The sequence below is a fragment of the Anarhichas minor genome, unplaced genomic scaffold (assembly GCF_050575085.1).
Source record: "Anarhichas minor isolate MPS153535 unplaced genomic scaffold, ASM5057508v1 ptg000041l, whole genome shotgun sequence".
Taxonomy (NCBI): domain Eukaryota; kingdom Metazoa; phylum Chordata; class Actinopteri; order Perciformes; family Anarhichadidae; genus Anarhichas; species Anarhichas minor.
In genome coordinates this window covers 5,140,570-5,155,759 of record NW_027466487.1, presented here as the reverse complement: position 1 = coordinate 5,155,759, position 15,190 = coordinate 5,140,570, and the positions used below count along the sequence as shown (strand labels likewise).

The 15,190-nt window shown below is 40.6% G+C and overlaps 2 protein-coding genes across 2 annotated transcripts; one reads left to right on the top strand and one right to left on the bottom strand.

Annotated features, from left to right (window-relative positions):
* Positions 1-1,300: 1,300 nt before the first annotated feature.
* On the bottom strand, positions 1,301-12,165 carry rbfox1l (RNA binding fox-1 homolog 1, like). Its single transcript, XM_076109688.1, is given in 12 exon segments — positions 1,301-1,345; positions 1,451-1,532; positions 2,176-2,243; positions 2,331-2,370; positions 2,458-2,644; positions 2,647-2,748; positions 2,841-2,910; positions 3,002-3,094; positions 3,183-3,236; positions 3,364-3,543; positions 6,520-6,756; positions 11,990-12,165. Coding segments are annotated over 12 exon segments (1,245 nt in total). The 5' UTR covers positions 12,077-12,165.
* A 758-nt stretch (positions 12,166-12,923) lies between these two features.
* rps9 (ribosomal protein S9) lies at positions 12,924-15,181 on the top strand. Its single transcript, XM_076109402.1, has 5 exons — positions 12,924-12,956; positions 13,753-13,865; positions 13,962-14,084; positions 14,272-14,458; positions 14,923-15,181. The coding sequence occupies exons 2-5, from the start codon at positions 13,769-13,771 to the stop codon at positions 15,098-15,100; spliced, it is 585 nt and encodes a 194-aa protein (XP_075965517.1). The 5' UTR covers positions 12,924-12,956; positions 13,753-13,768; the 3' UTR covers positions 15,101-15,181.
* Positions 15,182-15,190: the final 9 nt, after the last annotated feature.

The following is a 15,190-nucleotide window of genomic DNA, read 5'->3' as shown; positions in this document are numbered from 1 at the left end:
AAAAAGAGAGAAAACTGTTTTATTTAGAGGTAACCATCAAACACAGCAGAAAAGACTGCAACAGAAACAAAGAGAAGAAGAAATTATCAATACAAGTCAAGAAGTCATTCAACAGCTCTGAGTGAGGAAAGACAGAGAAATACAGGAAAGAAAAAGATGACAGTAAAGAGTGAAAAAAAGCAACAAGGGTTTGAATAGAGCAGAACAGGATACTTGAACTCTGACAGTGAGCAGTTATATCTGCAGTATTCAGATGAGAACAGCAGCCTCTGGCCTGAAACATTCAAATATTTCTGCCTTTGAATCTTAGTTTGTCTGGTAAAGCCGACAGCAAAAGACTGCATCGTATTGCAATTCCCAGATGTGCATGTGTATAACTGAGTGACAGTGAAACCGGGTTTAAAGCAGCTCAGACAAATACAACTCCCCCGGGTGAGAAGAGGAGAAATAACTCTCGATAGGCATCAGGCTCATTGGGTCGTGAGGTACAGAAACTAAAACGCTGTTGAATTAGCAGTAATGGAAGAGAGAAGAAAAAGCTCTGCAGAATCAAAGATCACAAGTACAGAAAATGATACAGGATTAATAATGAAAGATATATTAAAAGTGAAATATGTTTGAGAGGTAGATTGTTAGAAATGCAAAAAAAAAAGAAATGAAATTCCAACTACATCCAGACAAACATTAGTTCTGCTGTTTGTGAGACTGATACCAGTGTCACAGCTGTCTCTTGGTTGACCTGCAAACTGAACAATATTGATGTGTAACCTCACTCATATGCTCACACACACGCACACACACGCACACACACAAACACACACACACACACACACACACACACACACACACAGTCAAACAGAGATTTTGTAAATAATCGTCACATAATAAGTCATTCAACATTGTACAAACTTTTTCTTATCCAGTTTGATCCGCGAAAATTGAAAAATTCCAGCTATTGGCTCACAAAATTCATTCTCACAGTATTTATCTCCAACTTCCGTATTGTTAACTCACATCAGTACTCTTTCAAATCAAAAAACAATAATCCTTTAAAGGTTTTCAGCAAATGTCTATATATTACATACACAGCATCCTCTTTCAGGTGCTAAGTATTCATCAGTAGAATGGACGATGGGTCCTACACTATTTACAACTTCAGTCTGTTTAGTCTCTCGAGGAGAGGTAGTGATGGAGGCTGGAAGTAAAATCATTTCCACATTTTCAATGATCTCCCAATCGATCCTGAAGTGCCCATGGATCAGCCAATCCCAGAGTTCAGAAGAGACGTCTTCCCTCTGGTTCAGTACGGGGTGAAGCGGTTATATCCTCCTCTGTACAAACTGGCCTGTTGACAGAAACAGTGTGCCAGGTGTGACCAGGGTCTGCTGTTAACCGCACATGTAACAAGATCGCTCTCAACAGAGGAGGCGTGTGTTTTAACTCAACTCACCATTGTACCAACTCCATATGTCGTTGTTGGTCCGAGTGAGTGGTGATAGGGATCCGCAGCTGTCGTGTAAATGCGTCCGTATCTGGTCAAAGACATCAGAAGCAGATGTAAATGTCATATAGCTGGGATTCTAGAAAGGCTAAACCAGCCGTGTCAAGTTAGCTGCTCTGTTATTATTTGTTTTACTAGTTCTCCCTTCATCATGGCCTTCTCCACTCGGATTTAATTTAGCCAGGTCAAAGTGAAAGACATCTAGTCTAAAAGAAAATCTGAATTAGCCTTAACAAAACCTGACGTGTAGTTGGTGTGTCCTTGTTGATTGAAAGATACTCAACTCAAGTTGTACAGCCAGTAAAGAAAAAAAGATTTTCAGTGTGAAAAGTTTTGGAAAAGTTTTTGATGTCGTTCCAGTTTGTATCTGTTTGTTTTAACTGTATGAGTTAAGGTTTATGTATCTTTTGTTGAGTATCTTTCTAGACACAAAACCAAGTACCTGAATTTTAAAAGTGTATGATTTATCTTTTCCAAGAAGGTTATGTTTTCGGTTTGGTTTGTTTGTTTACCGGCATGATTACGGGTAAACTACTCCCAATTTTCATGAAACTCTGTAGAAGGGTGGCTCACGGGCCAAGGATGAACTATTGTATTTATGTAGAAAAGAGGCAGACACACCAGCAGTAAAAGCTGATTTGTAATCGTGCTGTGATTGGTGTTTATCTGCCTACCCGTCACTGTAGGTTGCTGTGGCAGCAGATACTGACTGAGCCATTCTATAAGCTGCAGGATAGCCACCCTGCACAGAAAGAGGTAAAATAACATGAATAGAGCTACAGCACTAATTAAAAATGACTTCAAGGAGCAAACGAGTACAGCTACTTACATAGACTTCTGCTCCATACAGTCCATCCTGATATACCATCCTGATAAAAGTGATGAAAACAATATGAAGATGTTAAAGCAGTGAGTGAAGTGAATATACACACTGGTACTTGGACACAGGGTCTTACCCAGGGTAGCCGGGCACAGCAGTAGGTGTTGCTGCAGCAGAGCGAATCGTGTTGTAGACGGCTCGGCCTCGGCCGCGCAGCGCAGCGCCCCGGTAGGCCAAGGTGGGAGCTGCTACGGGATACGGGAAACTGGCAACTAAAGAGAAAAATAAACAGTAAAAAAAGTGAATAGTACAATACTGGTGGTCTCATTACAATAACGGATCAGCCTTATGAAGAAGAAGTTACCTGTATAGAGTTGTTCAGGTGCATACATCGCCCCCATGACAGGGTTGATCTTCCATCCAGAAGCTACACGGAAAATGAGAATAAGTTTCACAGGAGACTCCCGGAATCCATCAGCACACAAAGGGATATGTGCAAAAGTGATTGAGGTGTCTTACTTGGAATTTCACCACTCACAAGAGGCGTCTGGGGCTTTTTGGTGACTACTCTTGCAGTGGCATTATTGACCTGGGGAGACAGAGAACGGAACAAAGGCAACGATTAAAGATAAGTATGCAGGATATTATTGTGGAAACCTAAATAGGGAATTCCCCCTCACCTCAATCTTTCTCCCCTCCACAATCGTCCCATTCAGCTTTTCTCTTGCTCGGTCAGCCTCACCAGCACTCTCGAAGGTGACAAATCCAAAGCCCTGCAAGTCATATTATTGTTTGTTTAGATTCAGTTTTTTGTTCATTAAAAATGAAAAGTTTCAGCTCTTATGACTCTGCGGTGCTCACCTTGGAACCCCTCTCATTGAAGATTATTTCTACATCAAGGATCTTCCCAAATTGCTGCAAATGTCAGAATAAGTATTTTATGTGAATATATTAGAACAGATAAAGAAAATGTAATTTATTTAATATGTACAACAATGGTATGAATGCATTGTGACACTGCATGATATTGACAAATTCATACCCCAAACATCTGGCGGAGGTCCGGGTCTCTGAAGCGGAACGGGATGTTGGAGACATGGAGGCGTTTCGGTTGGGCCTTATTTGAACCCTCATCATCACTTCCACTTCCTGCTCCGCCCCCTGATGACACCGACACGCTCAGAGACTGGGGGTCAGAGGTCAATGGGGCCAAAACGTCCTCCTGACAGTGAGAGTATGAAAATAGGAGGAGGAGGAGGAGAGAAAATGAGCACAGGGATAGATGAAGAATGGACGGTAAGGAAGAGGACGTGAAAGAACAAACAAAAACAGAAAGATGGAAAACAAAAGATAGAAGAAGAAAGAGTATAAATGAGATGAGAGTAGGTGAGAAGAAAAAACGGGGAGAGGGCATCAGTAGAAAAGCAAAGAAAGAAAGGGGAGAAAAATAAAAATAAAAATAAAGTCAATTCAGGGAACAAATCCGGCAACATCTTTCAGAAATATTCTGTTTGTGTAAATGCGTAAGCATCACATGGCATTAGGCAAAGATAATTTTCATGAAGTGATTCAAACCAAAGGTCAAAGAGCATTCAGCAACCAGTGATCCTTCTCAGGCAAATGTGAGGAGGCAGGAAAGGGCACCATTTTAGTGAGGCGTCTTTGAATACATGCCTGTAGGACAGTATAAAGCTAATGCACTGCACAATATCAATAAAGATTTTGTATCTGAAACTAAAACTATGAATGTTCACTCAAGCTTTGGCAAAGAGAGTTAAATAAAGTTCAAGCTCCCCTGAAAAGCAAGAAAGACTGTAACTTAGTCCTCATATTATCTAAGCAGTTGTAATAATCTGTAATATACATTTGATAATATCTAACTAATTAAAATTGCTTCATGCAGAAAAATCCATGATTTTTTGCCAAAACCAAAACATTCATTATCCCACAATGCACCACGATGCTAGTGTGTGCACGTGTATGTGTTGTTCAACCAGCATCATCAACCGTTGCAGAAGATAAACGTTAGCTATATGTTTTTAAGTCAAATGAATAAGTCCAAACAAGAAAGTGAGAGTGAAAAAGTCTGCAAGAAAATGCAGGAAAAATAAATACAGTGAGCTTCAGCAGTGAGAGCCAGAGAAGGAGCGGAGTGCGTTGGAAAGAAAAAGAAACATTAAAAAGCAAAGAAAAATGACTGTACGAGTATTGATATTGCAGTCCTTTATGCAGAAGTGAGGACTTGAGTATTAGCATTCTAGTAGGAAGAGGCAGATAGTAGAAAAGGCCTCAGTGCAGCAGGGAACAATAACATTAAACCAAAGTAAACAAGGCAAAGAAGGTGCGCAGACAGCTTGAGAAGGAAGAGGGTGATGGGGGGGAAAGGGAAAGAGATCAAAACTGTACGTTCCACAAGGGTCAGTCTGGGGGTCACGGTGCTGCTTTTCTGCCAAGGGTTAAAGGTCATTTATCAAGGGGCATAATTAATACGTTGGTGATAGACAGAAAAAGGTACAGAGACACATTCACACACGGGAAAGTTTTACACACACAAACGCACACAGGCCACTGGATTACACTACACTGGTTTGCCATGGCTAACTACTGCAGACTACCACATCCACCCACACACACACACACACACACACACACACACACACACACACGCACCACAGACTACAGAGGAGGGGAGACAGGGAGAGAGGGTTGAGGTGGGTGGTGGTTTCATGTCACGATGCAGAATTGTGTTTCTGGACCTGAGCGATATTTCAGAGGGGGAAAGGGGGGTCATCTGGTCAGCCTCCCCCTTTGACCCCCTCCCTCCATGGCGACGTGTCAACTTTCCCCCCGAAAATCAGCACGGACCCGAGTATGTCAGGGGCTCTAGTAATAAAATATATAGATGGGGCCACAAAACACCATTTATGAGAGGAGGAAGAGAGATGTGTTGCAGCAGGACACAGAGCCGACCTGCCAAACAAACTAAACACCTCTGAACTTATCATAGTCGATGTGTTCATGCCTGGAGCAGATTTGATTAATGTATGCTGCCATATAATAAGCAAAACTAATTTCTGTCTAAATGGAGCCCTGGAAACCGATTTGTCTTCATGAAAGTGAAAAATCAGCCAAACAAGTATTTCAACCCGTTTCCAAATTAAATCATATTTTCTAACAATAAAAAATGTATTGTGTTAGCAGCATGCTGCAGGATTAACAAAGTCATTCGAATCTATCCTCAAGGGACCTTGAATATCAGGAGCAAATTTCATGACAAACGCTGTCAAGATATTTTACTCAAAACCAAAACTGGGAGCCTAAACCTGGGAACCATGAATGACTCTACAAAGTATCATTGCAATCCAGGGATTGTTGTTGAGATATTTATGTGGGGACCAAAGAGTTGGACCAACCAACAGGCCAGCATTACCGGTCATAGTGCCACACTAGCACGGTTAAAAAGGCAGGCTGCTGCACTGCACTGGAATCAAGAAAAATATTTAAATATGTTTGAACAAGTTGATTTTTAATGGAAACAGGTTGAATGAATCTTACTGGCAGACGTTGTCACTTAATTTAAGAAAGCAAGAAACACAATTACAGATATAATGGCATGTTGAGAGGGTTTCTTTTTTTGCAGTGTGACAAACTGTGTTGAATTTTCTTAACAAAAGAAACATTGTAAAATAGCTATTCTTTTACAATTATTTTTCTATTCACTTTTCCTACAGTAATACTTGTGTCCTCTCTCACAAATCTGTGTGATTTGCTGGGATGAACCACAAAAACTCAACATAGAAAGTTGTGTCGTGTACAACCTCTACACACTTAACTGTTATCTGTCAATATCGTCACAAAATGTCACGGCCATCATTTTGAAAGGTGATCTGTTTCATTGCCTGCTAAATAAGACACAGGGGAGACAGAAAAGTGGGGATTTATTTTCACCAACAAATCCTCACTCAGCTGCCGCCCCTCACTTTGAGTGTGAGCGACATTCCCGTACATGGACACAACAGTGGCAGTGGGTCTCTAAATATAGAAGGCAACTCTATGTGGCCATGTTCCCCTGATAGGGCTTATGGATGCTCTACCTGAAGCAGCAGGGTTCTGTGTAACATTCACTTACTGAAGATCACATTTCATTGGGACATGGATTGCTTGTCATGATGTGCTTCCACTCGCAAACTGTTCTCACCGTGTTACTGGATGTCAGAACCTCCACCCCGTCGAGCTGAGGGCCCTGATATACCCTGAGCTGGGGATGTTCGGGGTACTCTGAACTGTGGTGTGCAGAGGTAAAATCAAGAGGTGGCAGTCTGCCCACAGATGTTGGTGGACCTTGACCAGGCGGCGGGTAGGAGGGTGGAGGGCCGTAGACCTGAGGCAGGGAGGGGTCACCACTGCCGGGGCCGGCCTCCTGAGGGGGGCCTCCCTGAGGAAGAGAGAGGGAGGCAGGAATGAGCCTCACAGGATATCAGATGTCAGAGGTGTAAACAAACTAACCACCATGTTGTTACTGTTGTTCTCCTTTCACAATGATGAATTGTTAAACAGCTTGAATATAGTTTATGATGCATAAACAAACATCAGATAAACACAACTCTCTCCAAGTTGAGAATGACAGAAAGAAAATCCCAACCTCTGAAGCTCGTCATGCTGGTTTCAGACAAAATGACTGTAACTTGATGAAATACTAACATTAAACAGATCTCTAACTGGCAGTGGTGGAAACAAGAATGTACTCAAGTACATTTTTCAGATACTTTTTTCCATTTTCCACTACTTAAATTTCTACTTCTACTCCACTCCACGTCAGAGGCAAATATTGTACTTTTTAATCCATCACATTTATTTTTACAATAACAAATATAATAAGGAATACATCTTTATAGTATCTATCTGTCTTTATTGATCCCTGGAGGGAAATTCAGCAACACAGCATTAAATTAATTAATTAAAATTAGTCTCACCTTTATCAGCTGCAAAATTAAAGTGATATTAATGTATCAATAGTAATAAACCAATAATTTAACTAAACTTATTCTGAAAATAGCCATTCTGCGTTGTGTGAACTTTTACTTTTATTACTTTTAGTATAGTACTTCTGCACCATTGCTACTTTTAGAGAATTTTTAGAGATTGATAAATTAATTCAAATGAATTGCCATCAATTGTGATAAATAGTTAACCATGTGTCATTTGTCAGGCAAAATGCCAAATATTTTGTGGTTCAAGTTTGTCAAATCTCTCAAATGTCTCAGGTTTATATTGTACATTTTGTTTTACATATTTTTGTTTTGTTTTAAACAAAAGAACCTCCTGAAACAATGTGAAATTGTAGATACTTTTTCAGTTTAATTTTGAGTGACTGAAACCTGACTCAGACTCATCTTAAGATCTGCTCACTGCAGCCTAATTTCGGTCAAATCACACTGTAAAACTAAATGTTAGCTCCTTCCAGTCAGAAACAGAAAGAAATGTAAATGAAACCCGCTCACAGAAACAGAGGTGAACAACCATCTTATACAGCATTGATACAAGTGAATTATCCAAGTTAGGAGCTAAAAGCATCGTCTTACCCCGTTACTGCATTCCTCGATCTCTGATGCATTTTCCAACAACTGCTGCATCTTTTAATGCAGCTGACCACCCGCCTACATAAGCTACGCTACTCATCCACCAATCACATCAAATGATCTCCAGAGCATAAGGGACCAGGACGCCACACCAGCTGTGGTCATCTGTAACTGTCAATCACCTCATCCCCCACCCACACTTCCCTTTACACACACACACACACACACACACACACACACACACACACACACACACACACTCTCTCTCTCTCTCTCTCTCTCTCTCTCTCTCTCTCGCTGCAGATAGAGCTGTTCCCTCAAGATGAGGTATTTATGAAAGTAAATGCTTCTACAGTTGCAAGTCAGTAAATCATGGTAAAGGTTGACTCTAAGAATACCACGTTTGAGACGCCAACATGGTTTTATTACTCTTTCAATCACATTATTTTTAAATAAAATGTATCCCCCACTTACTACTCTATAGGAAAAAGCTCTTTCATTCTTTTCCCAGTAATAATTCTGACTTCATGCCCAAATATTGAAGAATTACAAACCATGCATTTGTGGCAGTAAAGAGTAATACAACGACTCAGATAATCACATTATATCAAAAGATATGGTTAGCACAGAACTAGTTACTACTTACAATACTTTGCAGTTTAGGATTTTACAAACAACATGAAATACCTCATGAAGCACAGCTGTTGGGAGGTAAAATCTTGTCAATGTTTTTAGTGACTATGAAAAATACGGTAAATACACAGCTACAGCCAGCAGCTTGCTGGTTAGCTTAGCTTAACATTAAGACAGAGGGAAACAGTTAGCCTGCCTCGCAGATTTCACAATTTTCTTTTATGAATTATGACGAGATATATGTTGATTAGTGAGCTTTAAATGTGTTGGTAGGTGGATTTTGTTTTATCTTTTGGAAAGAGCTGTTTCCAGTATTTCTGCTAAGCTACGCTAACTGCATTCTGGCTGCAGCATCATAATGAATGGACAGACATGCAAGCGGTATCCATCTTCCTCTTGTCAACATATTTCGTTGAAGGTCAAACTTTTCCCTGAATCGAACATTTTTCTATTGCAGTATTAATATGTTCACCTCATTAAAGGTTTATAGAAGTCTTTGCATCTCTGTATTCAAACATAAGTTATATCCACGTGTTGACTTACATGCAAAAAGCCACACGTTTGTCAGCCAGCTTCAGGATTTAGAGGGATTTATTTTAATTAAAAACTCTCTCCACTCTCATTTCATGAACTTTAATATATATCTCTATCAGCTGTTGCACTCAAGAGGTGTGACAAATTAAAGATATGAAGATACAGTGCAATAAAGAAGGAATTGGAGGAAGAAAGGTTGAACATGGGTCTCTAGCTGGCAGCATTACAGTTCATCAAGACCCCTTTAATGTTTTCTGTTTTGAAAACCAGCTTCTGCAATCCAACAGAATATTTACAGTTGGTTTAACAGAGATTAGGCTGAACACACTACGGAACAACTTTGTTTCTCACTCTGGGTTCTCTTTCAATTTAAAGACTACAAGGCTGTCAGTCACAGCTTCGAGCTAAATGCTAACGTCAACATGCTAATATTCTCACAATGACAATGCTAAAACGCTGAAGTTAAGCAGGTATAATGTTTATCATGTTCACAATCTTTGTTTAGCGTGTGAGCATGCTCACATTTGCCAATTAGCACTAAAAACAAAGAACACCGGAGGATGGGATGGCATTAGATTTGCAGGTGTTTTGGTCATAAGGCACAAGAGGCAAAGTCAGGAAGGGACCACCAAAGATATTACAATTCATCCTGAGGGGGACATTGATGTGTGTACCAAATGTTATGGCGACAATGGTTGCTGAGATATTTATATTTATATATGATAAATAATCAGTAATGTGGGTATAATGACTAAGTGGGTAAAGGCAAATAATATAAGAGCTAGAAAAGTTTGGTAAGTTCAGAAGCCCTACTGGGATATAAATTAATTAAAATGGACACATTTTAAAAGCCAACCCTGCTATCATGTTTGTTGTTGTGATTCTCTCTAATTCTGGAAAGTACAGTATAATGAGGGATTCTCCAGTTTGTGTAATTTACAGTATCGTTATGGAACATGTTTCCAAACATGCCAACACTAACCCGTGTCTGTATTGTGTTCCATTTATCGCAAGAAACCACTAATGTCTGACCGCCTCGACCCTCCTCACCGAAAAAACAAGACAGATGGTTCAAGATAACACAATCTTTTAGATATCACTACCAGTCTTTGTATTCCCACAGACTGTAACCAGTCTGCCTGATTCACTATCACAGTGTCAGCAGACACGGTGTCCCGCCTTCTCCTCCTTGCAGGCTTTTTTTGATTTGCATTTGTTCCCTCTTTCTCTCGTCTCCCTCCTCAGCTGTCATGTTGTGGTCAGAGGTCAACGGCTCTGAGCCAGGTGCCTGCTGGGACAGCTGCCACAGGATTTACACACAGACGGCACTAAACTGCAGATGTGGCCTTTTAGTGCCGGCCAAGTTACAAATGTTAGTGAACTTGAAGCGTATTGGGAGAAACTAAATATCAATTTCTCCACCCATTCATTCTTGACATATTGAAGGTTCCTTTAATAGTATTCTAAAATATATTTTGGGGCTTTTATCAGATGACAGGAAAGATGGAGGAGAGTCAGAAGGCAAAGACATGTGCCGAAAGTCCCTGACCGGATTTTAAACTTAAACTCTTCGCACAGATGTTTCGCTTCAATCATGCAAACATTTCTACAGAAAAAACTCGGAAATATAACATTTTCAAGTAATAAAAGTTCAGATTGTTTTGGAGAATAATCTCATCCCTAAAGGCTCGAAACTATCTTTTTGGTTTCAGTCACCTCCAAACAATACTTCTCTTTTCTCAAAGTACCCATCTAAACTGTTCTAACTAAAAAATAATAAAGAATAAATGTGAATATTGTGCTTGAACGGCTAAATACTCACAATGCACTTAAATGCCCAACAGGCAAGTTTCACACCTATTATAAGTAGAGTTGAGTGCAGAAAACAAGAAAGGTGACAGAATCTCCTGCTGTGATTATCTGCTCAGGAAAGGAGGGCTAAAAATACAGCTGGTGTGAAGCACAGAGACAAGGTAGAGCGATACCAGATGCATTGTGACATTAATGATAAGTCAGGGACACTTCGACACATACACACACACACACACACACACACACACACACACACACACACACACACACACACACACACACACACGCACACACGATGCCTGCTGGCATCACTGAGACCAGTGGACTAAAGATAACCCTAATGTGTCCTTACTGTTAAATAAATAAGATTTTTCGCAATCAGTGAGCTTCGACCAGCTTCTATCAAGCTTCTAATCTCTCAGTTAATGTTTAGTCACTATCAAGCAATATAACACTAAACTAAATTAGATGTAATATGTGACAGCTTATCTTTATTCTTCTGAAGCACTTTGTGATCTTGTTCTATGGAAGATGCTATAAATAAACGTTACTTGCTTACTGTAATTACTTACTCATTAACTGAAGAAAATAAAAGTTTCTTCTGGGGAATTAAATGTTTTCCTCTTTACTATTGTCTGGATGGTTTATTGGCGACACTAACATTAATTTAACTTACAATAAACAACTATATATAGACCTTAAAGAACTAGTTGATCAACAGACAAAAAAAAGGATAATATATATTTGTATCAATTAATTGTTTCAGTCATTTTTAAAGCAAAAATTGCTAGAGATTGATTGGTATCAGCTTCTGTGAAAATTTGCAAATGTCTTAAATTCCTAGGTATTCTGTGATAGTAAAAAGGATTACCTTTGGGTTCCCCACTTTTGATCACATGTCAACTAGAGGTCCAAGAAATGCTGATTTATTAATGAGCCCAAACTCATTCAACTATGGACTGTATTCAAATTTGTAATCATATAATGACACTCTTTTTCGCAACCCCTGAATCCATAGTCACCTTATAAAGTCTCAACAAACTGGACATTTGATGACGCAGGGTTGTGAAGACAAACATTTATGTGAGAGCAAATCAAGGAGAGTTTTACCTGAACTATGCTGGGGTAGCATGTGGCTGTCTGTGGGTAGACGGGGAGTCCATAAGGCTGGAGAATCATAGTGGGTGAAGAGAGCATGGCCCAAAAACCACGCACAAGGAGACAGGGAAAGGTAGAAGATGGGGGGAGAAGGAGAAGGAGAGCAGGGGAAAAGGAAGATGTATTATGCAGTCAGGAGAGCAGGCGATCAGGCTGGGAAAAATATGAAGAAAAAAACCCAACAGGAGAAAACAAGATCCAAGAGGGCGAGGGAAAGAAGAGTTCAGACTCAATTCAACCTCACAGATGAATCAAAGACGAAAACACAAAGAAAGTCCACAAAACAACCGATGCCCTGTCCAGATTAGACAGGATACAGAGCAATGAAAGAGAAAGCAAGTGAGCCTCTGTGTGTCCATCAGTTGATCATGCAGCCTGACAGACAGAAACACATGCCGAGGGTCCCATTTCAGAGTTATATAAATAGTCCCCCATGTCCTTCTCTCCGTGTTTACCACCTTACCACCCTCACTCTTAAACATGCTGTCATGCAAGATTTCACACCAGATGTTACACACTTATAACAGCTTCTTCAAAAGTGTATAAGAAAACCCTGAATAGGCTAGAAAGCAGTTCATCGACTCCTTGTGTAACGTTACACTATAGTTATATGCTCCACCAGCTAAAAATCTGTTATAATCTTAAAGTGGACCTATGTGACTTCATGAATTGTACTAATGACACACATATCTGCAGGCGAGCATGAGCACGCACACTGATTTAAAACTAAAGACATACACTGTGTAGTGTTTTCAGCTGTTTTTTCCTGTTTGACCAACAGAGTGCGGTAAGTCCAACATTTCCACTTCCAGTCCGGCGCAGAGATGCATTGTGGGATATGTAGCGCTTTCGTCGGCCCTATAAATAGATGGGAACTTCCACTAACGTTCTCTTTTCTCCGCTGGCCTGAGCGAGACAGGTAAAAACTATTTCCGCGTGCCTCTTCACGTCACAAACTCCGAACATTAGGACCTTATAGGTTCACAAACTTGCATGGGCATTTGAAGGAAACGTAGTTTAATGGGTGAACGTGTCATTTAATTAACCAACATATAGTTTAGTAATTGATTGTTTAAGTGAAAAGCTAATTCAGCTAAGCTAACGCTAGCTTGTCACATCGAACAACGTGGTGCGGTGCAGCTGCGGCCTAGTCGTAGGTTTGACTAATGGTTGATTTATAACGCGTATTTACTTTATTTATTGTCACACATGTATTTAGGGAAGCCTTTCTACTGTAGCAGTGTTTATTTATTTCCACATACTAGTACCTGTATATAAATGCAGAGCAACATGTTAGCTTTACTGTGCAACCAACGTTGTTTTAGTCCAATGCTTAACTGCGACTATAATAATCATTACAGGGATATTGTGTGTAATGTAAATATGGCTAATTATGATTTATTGTGTAAGATGTAATGGACAAACTCAAGTAACATGTTTGAAACGGGCCTGTTGCATGCCTCCAATTTTTTTTTTTTTATTCGGATGGTTTTATGCAAGTTGTAGCAGTGAACACTATTCTAAAAGGATAATTTGACAACTTCAAGGGTGTAACATTACAGTCTACTTTGAGTATTCAGTGTGAATTTGACTAGCCATAGAGGATGTCTGCTAATAAATTGCTAACTTAGGGAGACGGTGCTTAGGTAATCTTTACCCATCTCTGTTGCATTTTTGATTACCTAAACTAACCTCATTTCTATCTGATGTTGCAGGCACTAAAAAGCCGCCATGCCCGTTGCCAGGAGTTGGGTTTGTCGCAAGACTTATGTCACCCCCCGTCGTCCCTTCGAGAAGTCCCGTCTCGACCAGGAGTTGAAACTCATTGGTATGCTGTGATTTCATTAACACCAGTTTAAATCATACCAATGTCCTTTTAGGCTAGACTTAACTTTGACTGATTACTGTCTCATCTTCTTTAAAGGCGAGTATGGTCTGAGGAACAAGCGTGAGGTGTGGAGGGTCAAGTTCACCCTGGCCAAGATTCGCAAAGCTGCCAGAGAGCTGCTCACTCTTGACGAGAAGGACCCCAAGCGTCTGTTTGAAGGTATGCAAAATGAATTAAAACGCAGCTTTGAGCATTTTATTGGCCAATGATTAAAACATATATTTTCTCAGACTTTCTGTGGTGTCAAGAATTCCTCGTCAATGAGGCCAATATTGCTACTTCACTAAATGTACCTTAAGCACCTGTATGTTTGGGATTGTAAAATCACTCCTGTGTGCTTTCCCAGGTAATGCTTTGCTCAGGCGTCTGGTGAGGATCGGTGTACTGGACGAGGGTAAGATGAAGCTGGATTACATCCTGGGTCTGAAAGTTGAAGATTTCTTGGAGAGGAGGCTGCAGACCCAGGTCTTCAAGCTTGGACTTGCCAAAAGCATCCACCATGCTCGTGTCCTTATCCGCCAGAGGCACATTCGGTAAGCTCTAAGGCACCAGGGGCACAAACGTCAAATAAGCCAGGGGTCACAAGTCTTATGAGGGACTCATCAGAAACTCAATGCTTCCTCTTCCATCAGAGGTCCACCAACTTGTAATGCTGTCCGCTGAGAACTCTTAAACATTTCAAAAAGGTCAATTCGGTATCAAAACCGTATACCTTGTCAGTAGACATTGCCCAGAGCCAATCCTGCCTCTGAGGGCTTGGACCGTGCCACTGTTGTGGCTGTCGGGTAAGATATGGGGGATTGCACCTCGGGCAATTGTCGTATTCCCTACAACTTGTATAATGTACTAAATACTCGGGCTGAAACTTGTATGTTAAAATGTTCTGTGGTGTAAAGATTCCTCTCGATAAAGCCTGTTGTACAATGATGGCACTAGCCCATCTACATTAATACATTTGAATAAAATGGTAACGTTCTATCTCTTTCTGTCTTGGCAGTGTGCGCAAGCAGGTGGTGAACATCCCCTCCTTTGTGGTTCGCCTGGACAGCCAGAAGCACATCGACTTCTCCCTGAGGTCTCCATACGGTGGTGGACGCCCAGGCCGCGTCAAGAGAAAGAACGCCAAGAAGGGCCAGGGTGGAACTGGAGGAGCTGACGATGAGGAGGAGGACTAGGAAGGCTGTTGTCCAGGAAGTGTTCTGATACTACCTGTTCTGTCAAATTTTCAATAAAAATAGTTCGTTTTGACCAGAGAACTGAGTTGT